The sequence below is a fragment of the Trachurus trachurus genome, assembly GCF_905171665.1.
Source record: "Trachurus trachurus genome assembly, chromosome: 17".
In the NCBI taxonomy this organism is placed as follows: domain Eukaryota; kingdom Metazoa; phylum Chordata; class Actinopteri; order Carangiformes; family Carangidae; genus Trachurus; species Trachurus trachurus.
Genome location: NC_139900.1, coordinates 12,336,696 through 12,353,892, shown reverse-complemented (window position 1 = coordinate 12,353,892; position 17,197 = coordinate 12,336,696). Strand labels below are relative to the sequence as shown.

Below are 17,197 nucleotides of genomic sequence, written 5' to 3'. Positions count from 1 at the left end.
TGTGTGTGTGTGTGTGTGTGTGTGTGTGTGTACTGAATTGGAGCAACAGCGAATGGCTTCCTCTGCCATTAGTAATGGCTATAAATGCCTTCAATTTTGACTTATTTTTAATTTGACCTTCTAGGAAAAGCAGAAGTACACATTCTGCACTCAGGAAGTTTGAATTATATAAAAAAAAACACGTTGTGTTTCTTAAATTGTCATCACAGGGCTTCCTTACATGACGTTTATAAATCATTTAAATCATATTAAAATACTAAAAACACACAGGAGATTGAGTGTTAGCCTGTGTAGCAAAAGCAAATATGGTAACACTTTATAATAAGTAGACACTATTAAGCATTGTATACTGAATTAATCATTTATAACAAATGAATATAATAGTATGTAGTTTATAAGCACAATTAAAAATGTTTTACTCATTACTCATTGATAAGCACTAACTGTATTTATAAACTACATACTAATGAGTATTCATGCGTTATAAATGAAGAATTCAGTATTCATTCATACTTAACTAATGCTTTATAGTGTGTACTTATTATAAAGTGTTACCGCAAATATTAGTCTCCTTGCGTTTTTACCTCAGGTTGTGGAACGACTAATTTGCATACAACTGCATCCACTTTACAATATTTGCATACAAAGCTAGACAATATTAGGAACTGTAAGTTTACTTTCTAGGTTGTTCACAGTCTAGTAATATCATTCACTGGCTACTCACAGCTTTGAGTGTGAGGTCGCACTGAAAGACCATCTCTCTGATCTGTGTGAGGATGGTGCTCTTGGCGTTGGCCAGATCCATCTTCCTGACGCCTGCGTCAGCCATACAGCTCTGGTACTGGTCCTGGGCCTCCTCCGCCTGACCGAAACAAATGATGCAGACAGAAAACGGTGTGAGGATGAGGAAGAAGCACTAAACTGCCAGGAGAATATATGTGCAAGAATCCAGCTGCAATGCTCTGCTGTAAAGACGGACAGCGGTACTGAGACTGATCATTTTCCCGTCTGTTATCTCACCTTCTGCAGAGCCTCCTCCTCCAGCCTCCTCTTCTTCTCCAGCTGTTTGTTACCAGTATTATTAGACTGCTCCTCCTGGGAGCGGTTGGCAGATGAGTGGGCTTTCTGGTACTCCTCTCTCCTCTGGGCCTTCAGTGCTCGTGCCTTACGCAAGACTGCCTCTGCCTCTTGCTGCCAAAACCACAAAGATCAGCCACATAAGCCCATGTGTTCACTGCGACACGGGTGTGAAACCGTTATCTACGATTTAATCAGACACACCTACTTGGCTGATCAACAATGCATATGAAAATGCATGAGAAATTATAGAGTAAAATCTGTAAACAACCAGAGCACTGAGAAACTAACATTACAAATCATTAATCCATTAAATACATAAATACAGCTAAAGGAAAAGAGTTAAGCAGAAAAACCCCTCTCATTTCTTTTTCTTTTGCCAAGTTGGCATGACTTTAACCATGTTGACATTAACGTATCTGATAATCCCCTGGCTGGCTGACAACATTACAGCATGTAATGTGGAATTCTGATTAGTCAGATTATTCCAAAACACAGAGAGCTGTTTGAGCTGAGAGGTTGAGGTGATTGTAGTTTCTAACAGTATGCAACTCCTCAGGGAATCTTTACGTACCATTTTCTTTTGTTCCCTCTGCCACTGCTCCTTGAGGTCTTTCCTCAGCTTGTCCAGGTCATTCTTACGAGCCAGAAGAGGCTGCGGACAGACGGAAAGGACGACAATTAAAGTGAGAATTTGTTTCTGATCAGGTTTTGTTCTAAAAATCTGAGGATGATGATTATTATTCTGTTGATTAGGTGCTTTCAGGGAAACAAGGAGACTCAAGAAGGTCAACAAATGTACTAACTAAGATACATGTACATGTAGTATACTGTATGTAATAAATTAAAATAGCTGCCTACAGTTTTTCCCCAACAAAATATAGATATTTAGGAGCAGGGCAAGTTAATAGACTCCAGCAGCCACTGTGACTGATAGTCTACTTCTTTTTATCACTCTCACCTGTATGAATTTATTGGTTTGAAGAGCCATTGCAGTTTGCATGAGCAGCTGGTTGTATTCAATGTCCTTCTTGAATGTGGAAACGTAGATATCACTGAATGGCATGTAGTCCTTGGACGAATGAAATAAATAAATATCAACAATGTGTATGTTGTAATTTACTCTATCATTGAAGAAATACATATCACCAATGAAGTTAATGTTTCTTTAAGGAATAGCTCTTTGGTTACCTGTAGACTGGCCAGTGTCTTCGCAGACTCGGCCATTTTGGCATAATTTTTAGCATACTCAATATCTGAAAGAGAAGAACATTGCACAAGAGGGTGAGAAATCATTTACAGACACAAACATACAGTGTATTTCATCTAACTGCACAATGATCGCCCCAAGCAAGCAGAAATTTCACATCTAAGTGATGCAGGAACTGATAAGAGTTGTTACATTACTCTCATGACATTACAGATGATGTATCACAATAGACAGGACAAAATGAAACAGCGATGCAAAGTGGTAAATAGTTTCAGCACAGACTGAAAAACTAGCTACAGGTTCTCATTAAATGCATGTGAGTGGGACGTCTGAGATCCCAGAGAAGTTGCAGCCCTCTGAAGGCATGTTAAGCTACACAGTCTGCTTATTAATATAATCAGATAAAGCCGAGGCTTATAATTACTGAGGGGTCTTTTTCTCTCTAGTGTTGCCTCAGCCTCGAGCCAAGTAGAGACAACTCTGTCGTATCTTAACTGCATACAACAGGAAATTAGGTGAAGTTTTTAACCACAAAATTGTAGTTACCAATAATCCTGTCCTATCTCATTACATCTAGTGTGACGTCTAAATTTAGTAACCCTCTGTTTGCAAACGAGGGCCCTGCCAGAAGTCTGAGAGTCTCACCCATGGCCATCCTTTTCTCCATCCAGGCCAAAAGGTCTTTGATATACTTGGACCAGGCCTTGGCGTAGAGAAGAGCAGACTCCACCCCACTGTCATTCTTCAGCAGGGTCAGGTCAACCTCTTCCTCCCGTGACAGCGGCACCTCTGGGCCTGTGGAGGCAGCAGAGGAGACACTCGTATCAAAACAAGATGAATCGAAACACATGAATTGCAAAGTGCTGGACCGATGCGCCTCGGTTTCGACTATCCCTACAGATTCTGTGTGGGCGGTAAAAGAGAGAAGAAAAAAAAAACATGAAGGTAATTGAAGTTGACAGTATAGGAGGATGTAAAAGTGCTGGGTATCCTCAGAAATAGTCCGACAGCATTATTTTGTTTTTATTGGTTCGACCGTGATACACCTCTCGCAGCAGCCCGCCATCTGATTCAACAGGAGCCCCATGTGTTTCCCATCCCACATGGAACTACAGCTTAACAGGCGAGGAATGTCAGATATGTGGACGGAGAGGGAGAAAACGAGCAGCTAGTATGAAAAAAGCTGCAGAAATAACAGGGGTGGAAGCAGAGGTTTAGGGCGGGTCTACCTCAGGCATTCAAGGGTCCAGAGCCTAAATCACTGAGCTAACTCACAAACTGACACTCTCGGGGCTGCCCTGGCCTACGAAGCAACCGTGAAAATGTTTTGTGTGAGAGAGCCCTTAATGGCTATTACATTTGAGAACGAATTTATTTTACAGCCACTTTGCTCAGAGGTAATTGAAAAATTGCGAGTAACACTTACCCACAAGGTCACTTTTCTCTGAAACATATCCCTCAGGATCCACAGAGAGGTTGTCGTAGGACTGTGAAAAAGACATTTCAGATTAAAAGGAGGGGGATAAGAGACGTACAATCAAAGTCACAGACTTCACAAGCAGCTGGGCTCTCAGCACCCCCAATTAAGTGCAGAAAGCAAAGTCTTTGAGGCTTTTTTTAAATGGAGACATGGTAAAATTGCCTCTTTAAGTGCACCCTTTTGAAAAACTGTCATGTTTCAAAACAAAGCTTTAAAAAAAAAAAAAGGGCTGGGTTTGGAAGCTAGGGAAAATGAAAGATAGTGTCTCACCCTGCTTCTCCTGGTCTGGGGGATCCCCAACCCTGAGCCGTTGTCCACATCTCCCATAAGGAAGTCAGAAACTCTGAGGGGCAAAAGTGTAGAAGCAGATATATGAAAAAAACTGCAGCCTATTCAGTCAAGAGGGGCCTGTGGATATGCAACACTTAAGTATTATGTTAGTCCAACTGATGACTCAGGCAAAGGAAATGACTCAATCCTTAGATATAGACCCAAAAAGATGAAGTCTGACAAAAGTAGAGAGCTTAAATCTGTTTGCTGAGATCTCAAAAACACTTCTCTTGCCCACTAAATAAAAAAAAACCCAGCAGTGTTGAAAAGGCAAACAAACCCATGTACTTACACATTGCCGAACGTGAAAGCCAAAGTGTCAATGGATGCGTGTATCTCGCCAAATATAGCTGTTTTGTTTTCTGGGTTCACTTCCTTGAAGTTAACGCCTGCAGAGAGTGATAAAATACACAAGAGCGTCAGCCAGAATAAAACAGTGTTATGAACCAGTTTATGCATGCTCAATCTTTCAACAAAGGTATTTACACAACTCGGCCTTTATGTTGGTGGGCGATGATGTTTTAACCACGGATGTCATAAACACACGGTCAATGGAGCAAATAAATGTCATGCAAGTGGGAAAAAAAAGAGCTTAATTTCATTTCTAAACCTCAAACAATGCAAACTGGATGCATTTTATTTGCCCCATAGTGTTGTCTTAATCAGCTCTTGCTGCTATCACAATCATTGAGACCATTTTTAACCATTTACACTCTGCGGTTAGTGGTTTATCGCCTCTACAGGGGCTTCTGTTGTTTCAAGCAAGTGTTAACATGCTCCTCAATGACAGAGCAAAAGTCAATCCCCCTAAGGCAGTGACGCAGGGTCAAGGGTTTTAAAGAAAATGCGATGAAAACCGCTTTAAAAAAGCCCACATCCGTGACTTGTACCAACTTCTTCCTGTCTTCCTACCAAAACAAAAACGGTCTTCTGGAGCAGCTTCAAGGATCTTCGAGGATGGACAAACTCAGAAACAATCCCAAATTTTCCCTCCTTCGTTCCAATATGATACAGCTCCACTGATCATCTTTCATGTTGATGGTGCAGACGTCCAGCGATTTCCTCGAGCCGTTAGAGCCGTGAGGCCATCGATGTTTGACAAATTTCCGTAAATGCGTACACACACACAAGACGCTTTCCTCCTCTAAAAACAGTTTACTCAGCAAGAGGACATTTGCAGAAAGTAGTCAGAGGAACCAAAGACACAGGCAGTGAAATCCGACTACTTCCTGTCTGCCCTACCACAGGAAACACTCACACAGCTTGAGCTCTGTGACACGTAACGTTACAGAGAGTTGTTACGAGCCTTACCTTTTCTCTCTGTGTCACCTGGCATCAACGTCGTCTAGTAACCGAGACGAGAAAACCTCAACAACGTGGGAAAAAAAAAAAAAAAAACCCCAACAACTCTAGCCCGTCCCAGTTTCAAGACTGCTTTCTAGTTTTTGTGCTTCCATTTTCTCTTCATGAGAACAAAGTCGATCCGTATCAATGGCGGCTGGGTGACGGTAAACTCCCAACCTATGAAGAAGTGCAGAAAGGTCATGGCATCCTGGGGTTGGGGAGGCGACCCCCGCGTTCCAGGGAGACACCGAGACAGAGAGGAGATGCAGTGGTGCGAGCCTCCCTGGCCCCGAGTGCTCGCGTACAACTCTGTGCTGACTTCTTCCTCAGGACATCCTGTAGGTCCCATAACAATGATTCCCGAGCTCTGCCCCCCTTGTCACAATTGAAATATGGAAACTGCATCATTCAAGCACAGGGGGCCATTGTTTTCTCACGCTTGAGCCGAAACTGGGACAATTAACCCTTGAAAAATACCTCGAGTGAGTTAAAAAATGTCAGATTTCTACAGGACGCCCCATTTACTTACTGTCGTATGGTTTTTTTTAGCAAAAGAAACTGAAACATATATTTCAAATGCCTGAAAACCCATTATCGCAGAGGAGCGTGCCTTTTCAAAGATCAATTACACAAACAGGTTTATCTACATAGAGATGTAAAAGTTAATTTGCATGCACACAGACGACTGTAAACAAATACGCTCCCTCTGTCTACTAGTATCTTCTCCAGACAAGGAGGGACAGAAATAAGTTGAGCATGTTGACACTTTTATTGCAGAGTGCTGTGCAGCATTTCTGTCAGAAGACAGGAGAATGAGCGTTTGCTAAAAGTGTGACGTGATAACCGTGTCTGGGTCTGGTTTGGGCCTTTGCACAGATCATATCTTTGATGACACATAAACTGAGGAGGAGGTGGGGCGACACAACAATAGCTGTTTCTGTCTGAGTGGACCTCGGTGTGTCTTCTTCGGTGTGTTTCAAGGTTTATTAAAATGTGTCAACTGTGTCAAATTAACAAAAAACAATGGAAGGGAAACGGCCTGACTGTATGACACCGACACACGTACAGTGAATGGTATTTGAAACTGGTTAGGCAACCATGTGTTTGAAGAGGGAGGGGTGTGGGGGTGAGGTTTTTTTTTTTTTTTTTTTTTTTCCTTTCCAGTATGGTCTGGCAGCTGTCCAAATGCTTTGAGTGTCATGACCAGGCATCAAAGAGCAACATGAATGAAAAGACAACACGCTCTGAAGACAGAGAGACGCACAAGACCTGTTATCATCCAAACCTTTGAGTCTCCATCTCTGACGTCTCACTGATTCACTCCACTATCAGTCGGCTTTTCAGTCGTCCCCTGGCTTCCTCCGCCGTCCCCCAGTGTTATGTTACCTACTGGCCATTAAGGGCAAGTCCAGCCACGGACTGAGGCGAGGTGAAGCACCCCCTTGTGGTCAGGCACATTCCCAAGTCCCTACTTGTCAACTGGACAACCATGTATGTGCAGCAGGACTAAAAAGACCGAGCTCTTTCTCTTCTTAGCGCAGGAACAACGGTCCACTGCTCTGCTGTAATGTACAGTAGCACCATCATTTCATCTATGTGCAATATTGTATATACAGTATATTCCAATTAGATTGAATATAGAAGTAATAATGTTGTCATATCCTCAAAATTGTCAAAAACCTTGAGTGACATTTTTTTTTTTTTTTTTTTCAAATGTAGGGAAGTATTCATTCAATATTTTCTATCACAGTTCCACCTCAGCTGATACCGAGCACTGACGGGATAAGGATGTTCTCCTTTTCCCCGAATTTAAAACCTCATTAGAGTCATGAGTTAACACATGACGTCTGGGTTACTGTCACACTTCAAAATGAAACGACAGCTGGCCACAACTGCATGAGTGTGACTGACAGCAGAAAAACTGAAGGTGTTTAATGTGTATCGCTATTTGTAGTATACAAATTTGCTGAGTACTTTTGAGACCTATTTGAAGGCTCCAGACTAACATTATTTACAAGGAGCACAGAGGGAGGCCCCTAACTTAAAATTTTAGGAGCTCAAGCAGAAAATTTAGGAGCTCACAAACCGTAAATTGACTTGCAAGGCAAATATTCGCAATTCCTTTTCATTTATGATCCTCAAACATTGGCCTGCGACCTGTAATGACAGATACCAGATACTTTGTGTCGCACCTCCCATGTTTTACCAGTGTAAAAACAAAAACAAATAAAAACCCAGCAAATTTACTAGCTGCACATGCACAAGTAGATGAAAAATTTACTGTCTGAAGCCCTGTGTTTATAGGACCCGTATTAGGAACTGCAGCACTCAACATGTCGTATAATAGACACCTACGGGTTAATGTTTTCCACCCTGTCACCCTGACATTACAGTCTGTGCTATTTCAGTTTGTCACAACAGTGTCGACTCGGTGTCATTCCTTTGTCACATCTAAAGCTGGATCTCCGTTTGTTTCCCTTTTGCATTCTAGACATATTCACAGCACCACTCAGCGTGCTGCAGATCGCCAACATGCATTCTGGGGCATTCCTGAGGAGTAGGTCACAAACTTTAAGAGATACATCGAGACGACGGGGTGGGGGTGGGGGCAGGTGAGCTGTGGGACGACCTTCACCTCACGAGTCGCGGGAGGAGAAGAATGAACAGACGTGGATGTGGTCGGCTGACGAGCCGCCTGCCGAGGGGCCTCCGCTCCCGCTGAAATATGGAATGCAAATTACAGCCGTGTAGAGATTCTTGTGTGCAAGTCAAGTGAAGAATTACCCTTGCGGTGGATCGCATTTCTAGCAGATCTACTCGCGGGTTGAGATTCCTTTTGTTTGTATTCATTCAGGGGACGGGAGGGGGATCTGCTGTTGAAGGAATAATAACCTCTCACACTGTGAATTTCTTCACAAACACACCTTTAGCTGAGCAGAAATCATCAACAAACTCTGGATTGACAGACTGACGTCGACCCCTCAGCCTGAACCGGTAGCGCCAGATTTCATGCCAAGACATTTGAGCATCATCTGGGCGCCCGTGTTTACCTGCATGTCTGTGTGCGCCCATGCATGCCGGCGAGTTAAGTACTGACCTTTGACCTTGGCAATGACCGTGCCGGCTGCTCCCAGGATGTCCACAGAGTTCAGAGTCTGGTGTTTGCCGATGACAGCCTTGAGGACGCGGAGCAGCTCGGCCAGACGTTCCTGCACCACCTGCTGAAGACTGTCCAGGTTTTCTGACCAGGAAAGGAAAAAAACAAAAAAGAAAACAAGTGAGGATGACGACATAACAAAAGCCTCAGTCATCAGAAACCCAAACTATCATCAGTTTCATCTATTAGTCAAAGTCGACACCGTCACGCTGCGCTTTTGAGTCACAGGTTATCCAGTGTCAAATTAATTCTTGGCATTCTTTCTGCCGCCGCTGCCACACGCACTCATCATTAGCTGGCAAATAAGAGTCATTTTGAAACTATGAAGCTATGTTGTCACCTTTTGTCTAATCTCCACGATTTCCTGTAGGGCAAATAAAAGACAGCACACGCTCTGTTGTGTTTTCTAAGTGTGTGTGCGGTTGAAGACGGAGACAGTTGTGGGTGAGAGACAGTTGCATGAAAACAACTGTGGTGCAACTTTTTCTTCTTTTTTTTTTTTGCTTCCTCTGGGCAGAGCATGACACCTTGCACACTTAATAAGGCGGCCTTTAATAATTACAAGCAAGTTACTATGTCTCAGTCACATTATTGCATTCCTACATAGTAGAGGATGATTATGATTATAGAAATGATGACGCGCTGTTGCTTTTGTGGTCACAGGAGAGGCTTGACATTATGCCTGTCGCTGGCCGACGTTCATACAGATTTAAATGTCATATTTATTTGCCTACTGACTGCTTTAAGCGCCGAGTAAATACAAGCGCGACACAAAGTCTGTGTGCGTGTGCATGTTGTGTGCGTGTGCATGTATACGGTTTGTAAACTGCGGCAGAAGAGGCAGCCAAGCTTAAGACGGAGAAATTAGATTTTAGAGGCGACTAACATGGCACACATGGTAACTATTATGCAAGCGTAATTTCTCCTGCAGCGATCAGAGGCAAACAGTGTGAGGGGCGAGATGAAGAAGTTGAGGGAGATCTTGGACGTTTCTGTTATAATTGAGGTTTCGGAGGATGACACTTGAAGAGGAAAAGAATGTACAAAATGCATTCGGATCACTCCTCTTCCTTTAGTTTTTTTTTTGACCGTATCAGATTCATCAGTGATTCTGCTATGAAAGGCATGTAGTTCCTGTATAACCAGGAAAAGGAGTGAAGAAAAACATTACCACGTGAACTTTTTTATATAACGAAAAGGTTTTCCAGACTTCAAAGCTCTTATACTATATGGATTTTTTTTTTCCAGGAGAATCCCTGCAGCTCTTCCTGAAACAGTGTTGGTTGTGTGTTTTACAGAAAATTAAGCTCCTGGGGTTTGGGGGAAGAATAAAAAAAAAAAAAAAAAAAAAAAAGCTGACGGGAAAGGAAAATACAAATAGAGACATGATGGATTTTCTCCAGTCAACAGGAAGACGGCCTGTGTCAGGGTCTGATGCAGGTTAATCAGCAGAGCCACTGCGAGTTGGCAGCAGACAATAGGTGAGTTCATGTCTAACTCGCTGTTTTTGGAAGAAGCGAGGGCACCGGCTGGAAACAGAGAAGCCATCTGTTTTTCATCAAGGCCGTTCCACCAGGCAGCAGCAGCAGCAGGGTGAGATGAGAGACTGGATTTATTGGAACGTTAAAAGGAATTACAGAGGGAATGAAAATGAGCGCCTAAGAGTGTGTGTGTGTGTGTGTGTGTGTGTGTGTGTGTGTGTGTGTGTGTGTGTGTGTGTGTGTGTGTGTGTGTGTGTGTGTGTGTGTGTGTGTGTTCCTCTCTTATTCATATTGGCTGGTGTAAAACAGATGAGACTTATAATCCACAATTGACACATAAACCAAGGCCATATGTGACACTATTTCACAGGCTTGGGGTGTTTCTTGAGGACAGTCTAGGAAGATAAAAGTTTATAAAACTTAAATAACACGTATATAACAGCATCCATCTTCCTATGGGAAGAATCTAACCAACCTCTGATCCTCTTCTTCACCTTCCTCCCCTTTAGGATTAGAGACGAAGCAACGAAGCATCCTGAAGAGCAGAGGGCTCACCTGCTCCCCTGCCCCGGGGGGGCGAGAGGTCCCTGACCCCACAGCACACACTTTGAAGTCCCCCACCCTCCGACACCAACAATGGGCCTTCATTAAGCTCCGTTCCCCCTTTACTTTTAACCTCCGTCTCAGTTGTGGTCACTGCACCGGGGGTATCTATCCCTCGTTAGCTCACTGCGGCGTTTGAAGATTTTCTTATCAAAGACGAGTGCGTGGTTCGTCTATTAGCATGAGCTGCACACCTGAGGATTTTCCCCTTTGCACGACAGAAGGTGCAGCAGCGGTGTGCAGGTTAAGTCAGATCACTCATTTCCCTTTCCTTTGAAAAGGAAAAAAATTAATTAGACTAATCTGTTCTGCAGAGAGGCAAATGGGATACAGATTGCGAGGAAATGACAATGGCTGTGATGTTGTGGCAACAAAGACAGGGGGATGTCCTGAGCTGATCTGCTGCTGGACCACTACCAATCTTTTTTTTCCATGGATTTGTGGGGGTAGTAGTGGATGTTTCCTCTGTTGACTGCCACACGCTGCCAGCTGTCACACAAATGTGATGGTTTTACACACACACTCACACGAACAACTAAAAAAAAGAGCAGCCAGCAATTTTAATTAAGGATCCGATCCACACACAGTGACAGAGCGAACAAAGACCGTGTCCACACAGTAATGACAGCACAGCTTCTTCTTACATCTCTACTCCACCAAAACATTTTACACCACACCTCAAAATGGGCCCGGGAACAGAGAGCTGTCTAAAAAAAATCAGTGCTAATTTCTTGCAACACTTCATTAGAGGCTGTCTTTCTTTAATGCAGAACTGTCAAACCTACAGTATTCCAAAGGCTTTTTTCTCGCTCTAATGTAATGTAATGTGTGTTTTGCTGCTGCTGTAATGTGACATAAATAAGCAGATACTGAATTCTTATGGACCAAAAAAGCCAACAAGTTGAGACTATATTGTTACAGCTGCCTAATAATTCGTTTTTTAATTCAAAGATATTAAAAATCTGAATTCTTTTTTTTTTTTTTTTTTCTGCAAGTGTGAACAAGACTTGACCTTCCAGATTAGGCTACTCAGATCATCGTTAATTCTTCACCCTGAAACCCCCGGATTAAAAAATTCTAACAAAAGAAATCAATTTATCCATCAGTAATGGGAATAAAGTTATCAAAACAAGGTCAGATTTGGTGTGACAGCTCATACTGATCACAAACAGCAACATACGCGAGGGGATCTGTGCTCGGTGCGGCGTGAGACATCCGAGAGAAAGAAAGCCGGTTCAAAAAAATCAGCGCTGAGTGGTTTTGTCACAACAATGGCATCAAAACAGCGCACTGGAAATGTGTGGCTGATTGTGGGGACCATGCCATTGTTTTGGTAGAGATAACAGCACTGAAGCATGGAGCTGGGCCATATTGTTTGAAGGAAGACCCCCCGCCGACGCCGACGCAGCTCAAGGCCGCCACGTCTTTTCTTTTACAGTGGTGGGATGAGCCGGCGTCCCAGCCACGCTTCACGCTCGGTCTGCTTCGTTTAGCTCTGACACGATCAAGACCTCCCCCACTTTTAGGAAAATAACAATTACTATAACAAAAAGTTCAAGCAGATGAGTTCCACCTGACAATACACAGAATTATAAACTGTTAATAGATGAAGATCGATGGATTTAACAGCATTTTTCCATAACTAAGCTATAAAACAAGGAAAAGATCATTTCTAATCGACTATTGAAGGTTTCACCTGTGATGTTGCAGCAGAGCCACGTGTCTGCCTCATGTCCTCCTCCTTTTCTTTGTTGTTGTTGTTTCACACACACAACTCCAGACAGCCGTGTGTTAAAAATACAATTACGGTAAGTGGATTAAGCTCTAACTGTACAGATAACTTTGTTAATTTAACTTAGAATTAAGAAGTCACCAGGCTAGAGGTCCCCCAAGTTTACTGTCCTGGGCCTGTGTCATCTCCATTCAATTACCATTTGAACTTTTTATCTATGTGCTGCTCTTTAAGTCGACACATTAAAAAGAAGCACGAAGCAAGTAAGGCCGTCTCTTAACTGCATACAGATGAGCCTCTTTGCGCTCCACAATAAATCTATGATTTTTAAATAATTCAGAAGTTTATGAATAAGGTCGTTCAAGCCAAACATCACTTGAAATATATCATTCTTCAGCCCGTAACCGCAAAAGGTTGTTAAAGTGAAGTCTTGCCAGTCCTAATGAATTCCACTAGTGGCCTTTTTTCCCCAAGGAAATTCATGGGAACCATCCTCATCCAAATTTTTCCAAAAAAAATAACCACTTGTCTGCTCTCAATCTGAGAGCCGAGTGCGTTACAAATACCGACGCCTCCGCCAAATCCTTGCAGGTGACTCAACCTCAGCCCAATACAGTAATTCAAACGTTTGCCTTTTAAATTAATGTCACCCCTTAAATTAAGTGTGTGACTGTGTGTGTGGGTTGGGGGGGGGGGGGGGGGTCTGCCATTGTGTCTAACAAAGCTCATTGTGTGTCTGGTGCAGAGAGGGACCAATCTAATCCAGATCTTCAGGTGGCCTGACAGAGGTTACAGCCTCCGCTCCCCCCACTGATAACAACAGGCAATCAACTGGCCTGTCTGGACACGCGATCGGCCCGACATGAAACAAGCCTCGGCAGCTCTGGTGACACAGTGCTGCTTGGGAAACAGCCACAGGGCTTCTTTTTTTTTTTTTTTTTTACTGGGAGGCCAGGGAGGCAGCAGCATCCCTCCTCCCTCCTCCTCTGCGCCTCTTCTTGCAAGTACGAGGGAGGGCGACAGATTTATACACCCACGGAGGCAGCAGATGATTTTCAGATTTTCTTTTAGATCGGTCCACCTCATTCCAGGATGGTGACGTGCTGCTCTCTGTACGAACTCTCAACCGTGACCCCGAATGCACCGAACAGAAAACCAAACCAATGCTTCTTTTTTTTTTCAGTCAGAGAAGGCGGAGACTAAATAAACCGAGCTCGGATTATCCACCACGAGCCTCTTCAATCACAAACGGCGAGGCTAGAAAACATTAAACACTCACTGTAACGGACTCTTGCTTGCATTGCAGCGCTGACCGACTGCAACCTGATCTGCGACAGGTGGAACTGTTTGGTCAGGACTCCGTCTCCAAACACTAATTTCCCCCTCTGTCCAAACAAGCGCTGCATTGCTGGGTGCCTCTCTTGTCTTTTCCCAGGCCTTGTTTAGAGACAGAGCAGGCCCCAGACATCACACAGACAGTAAACAGCAGGCACTCCATAAACAGCTACCTGCTCTCGGCCTATTAGTGAACTAACACTCTGTCTGTGGGGTCCGGGGGGCCTCACCGGTCAGGCTAATTCTTTAAACGCTTCATTACATGTTTGGGAGACTGTGGAGCAGGTGCGAAACAAGACGGTGTTCTCAAATCAACACCGTCTATTTGATACACTAGAAGACCAGGAAAGTAAAACAGGAAATAGAGGCTGCTACACATTAACCCCTGCTCCTTTTTTTATTTTATAAAACCAGATAACAGACAGACTGAAGATGGCTGTGTAGGCCAAAATGTTTTTGTCTTAGTTGTTTTTGTTTCTTCATTTTTATTTTATCACCATGGTTGCACTTTTTTGTTGTTTTTGATGGACCATTAAATGTTTTTTGCATCCGTCAATCTCTCTGGTGGACATTCCCATTTTTGATCAGAGTGCAAGCTTTTTCCTCCTGTGGTCTTAAATGTTTGTTGGCCTACGCACCTGGAAAGAGAGTTTTTTGGACAGTGAGCAAGAGTGCAAACACCTTTTCTCCTTTTTGACAAATCCAGATAAAGAAATATCAAGGGGGGGGGGGAGAGTCAGACTTTACTGTATTGAATTGACGAGCACATAAAAAGAAAAACTCCCTGTTAAGTTGCTTTGGATAAAAGCGTCTGCCAAACGAGTGAATGTAAAAACAGCAAATCTTCACATCTGACAAGATGGAAACAGACAAAGTCACAGTCTTGTTTGAAAAATGACACACAAAAAAAAACACAAAATTAACTCGAACTGCTACCAGGAACAAGGAAAAGTGTTGTTTGTCTTTTTCCACCAGTGCAGAGAGGATGACTTCACCTCAGAGTTGGCAGAACAAGGTTTTGCAAATAAATCCCCCACCTACCTGAATTAATTATGACCCTGAATACAGTTTAGGAGTGAGTTAGAGACGTCTGTACGAGGCGAGAGGGAGATGAATCTTTCCGAAATGAGGATTTGTCAGGACAGGCATAATTGTTGTTTTTGTTGCGTCTCTTCATTCACAGCCGGGTAGACACAACGCTGTCAACCCCATTTTTTTGGTTTTCTACAAAGAAAAACAACGTCTTGACTCACAAAGCAGCATCACAAGCCTCATGATGCACAGTTGTAAATTTCAACACGTCTTGCCGGGTCGCCAGCGAGTGACGTCTCACCCCCCCCCCACCCCCTGCGCACCTACTAGCGGGAGCTCCACTGGCCAATCCACCGCTCGCCATGACCAATCTCCTACACAAACATCTAGGGCCCATAACCATAAATCCCACCCCAGGAAACACACCCCGACCACAAGCTTGCACAAAAACATCCTTCAGCATCACAGGGGAAAGTTACTGCCCAACAAATCTCTCCTTTCTTTCTCCCTAAGAGCGGCAGGCCATTAAACTATTATGTGCTAGAATTCGGCTTTTCTCCTGATTGAAGGCACCACCCGCGAGTGGCCACTTCAGCTGGCACAGGGGCACTTGTGTGAGAAAGGGGAGATATTTGTGGTGGCCATTGCTGGGTATATTCTGAATAGGTTAATGGTGGTTTTTTATGGCCCGCTAAACTGAGGCTCAAACCTGAAAACTTGCCTCATTCGATAAAATGAGGTTATAAGCAAGTCAATTCTGACATTAACGCTAATAAGCCCAATTAAAGGATATAACTTCAGACTCTTTGGCTCAATTATTGGCACAACTAACAAGCCCAATTACCATGCAACTGCAATTCAAAGTCTCTTAAGCGGAGAGGAAAACACGTCCATGAATAAAGCGCTAAATGAGTCTCTGTGTTAAACTCCAACCAGATAGTTTCTGAACATTTTTACCTTGCTCGAAAAGAGGAGTCGGCCCTCCTGACAGCCAACACACGAGAAACACTGAACAATGCATTTTACCTGGAGTACAGCCAGATCTTATCAGGGTGTCACGATGACACCAACAGTTGAGGAAAGCCACAGTTTTCATAGTGAAACACAGACTGAGTGAGTCAGATCGACGCGTTCCTCCTCATCCACAGACATTTGATGCCTCCTCTCTCAACACTGCACTGTTTGAAGAAAGTTCTCTGTTGCATTAATGGGAGGCAACATGTTCCCGAGTTTTATCTGCGGTAAAACAAACTATACAATGTACACCATACGTTGAGTAAATAAGCTTTTAGTTTCGTGCTGTGAGATGTTTGTTCTACCCCGTAGTGGAACTGTAGAAGTGTCGGTGTGAAACCTGTGGCTGAAATGACGGAGCGCAGTGACCCCGACTTTTGTGAGCAAAGAAACAAAACGTTCAAGGAAATAGAAAGTCAGTCCTCGGTGTCCTGATGGCTATCTCCATTTAAAGTTTAAAAAGCCTCACCCTGTTCAGCCCTGCTGTCTTTGTACTGAGCTGCTTGCAAATATGTGGGAAATGTCAAGACATTTTGTAAAAAGAAAATGCCTTTTTTTTCTTCTTTTTTTTGAGGGGATGGATTAGTAGTTGCTCCATTCCCGTGTTGTCACTAAAAATAAAAGCAAAACAAAGATGTGAAATAGTGACGCAACAGGACTTAAGACTTTCTATATCAGCTTGTGCAACTGTGGCATTTTGTTAAAAAAAAAAAAAAAAAGAGAACAAATTAGTCTTATTTCTCCTGTAGAGTCTTTCTCCTGTATGCATTACGTGACTGCTGGAGTGTTTACTCAAAAAAATATACTTTGCATGTTGAATCCGTTTCAAGAACTGCAGCTGTTCCCCCGAGATATTTCCTTGAATTCCATGAAAACGGGAACGATTTTTCCACTTTCCTTCCTTGACGTTTCTAAAATGAAAGACGTTTTCTGTTTTGTTTTGGTTTTTTTCCCCCAAATATGTCCACAAATCTGAAGTGAATTTATTTTAGGAGAGTTTTCATAGTCAATCGGCTTCACACCTACCATTAGTCTATTGAAGGCACTATAGCTACAAGTGAACATTTGTTCTAAAGGAATGCCGAGTATGCAGGAGAGTGGGGGGATGGGAGGGGGACAGCAGCTCGGCTCTGTGTGTGTGGAGGACTCCTTTTTCATACTGATTAAAACCATTAAACCAACTTGTCGTCTTGCTACAGACTCAAATAAAAACTTCAGGGTGAGGAAAACACACTGACATTTTTATTAGATTTCTTTTCTCTTCCTTTTTTTATTTTATTTTACTACACAGAGCCTGGAGTGCTGCGCAAATTACAGCTATAAAATGCTTGTAATGCCGGGGGATGTGAGTGCGCTTCAGCTGGAGATGGTCCAACTACAGAATATGTTTTATGTAATTGTT

General features: G+C 43.2%; 1 protein-coding gene across 3 annotated transcripts in view; it reads right to left on the bottom strand.

The window, feature by feature from the left end:
* Positions 1–17,197, bottom strand: part of LOC311001011 (rho GTPase-activating protein 29-like) — a 31,782-nt gene that overhangs the window by 10,009 nt on the left and 4,576 nt on the right. Inside the window, exons 3-12 of one of the 3 annotated variants that reach the window (XM_083991956.1) lie at positions 8,539–8,682; positions 4,390–4,486; positions 4,038–4,110; positions 3,714–3,774; positions 2,933–3,082; positions 2,269–2,333; positions 2,039–2,149; positions 1,652–1,732; positions 1,021–1,191; positions 725–862 (exon numbers count right to left, since the gene is read on the bottom strand). In XM_083991956.1, coding sequence (XP_083848082.1) covers positions 725–862; positions 1,021–1,191; positions 1,652–1,732; positions 2,039–2,149; positions 2,269–2,333; positions 2,933–3,082; positions 3,714–3,774; positions 4,038–4,110; positions 4,390–4,486; positions 8,539–8,682 — 1,091 coding nt within the window. Of the gene's footprint in view, positions 1–724; positions 863–1,020; positions 1,192–1,651; positions 1,733–2,038; positions 2,150–2,268; positions 2,334–2,932; positions 3,083–3,713; positions 3,775–4,037; positions 4,111–4,389; positions 4,487–5,009; positions 5,261–5,408; positions 5,720–8,538; positions 8,683–17,197 lie in introns of those variants that run through there. The other 2 variants (XM_083991957.1, XM_083991958.1) reach the window with 2 other exon arrangements.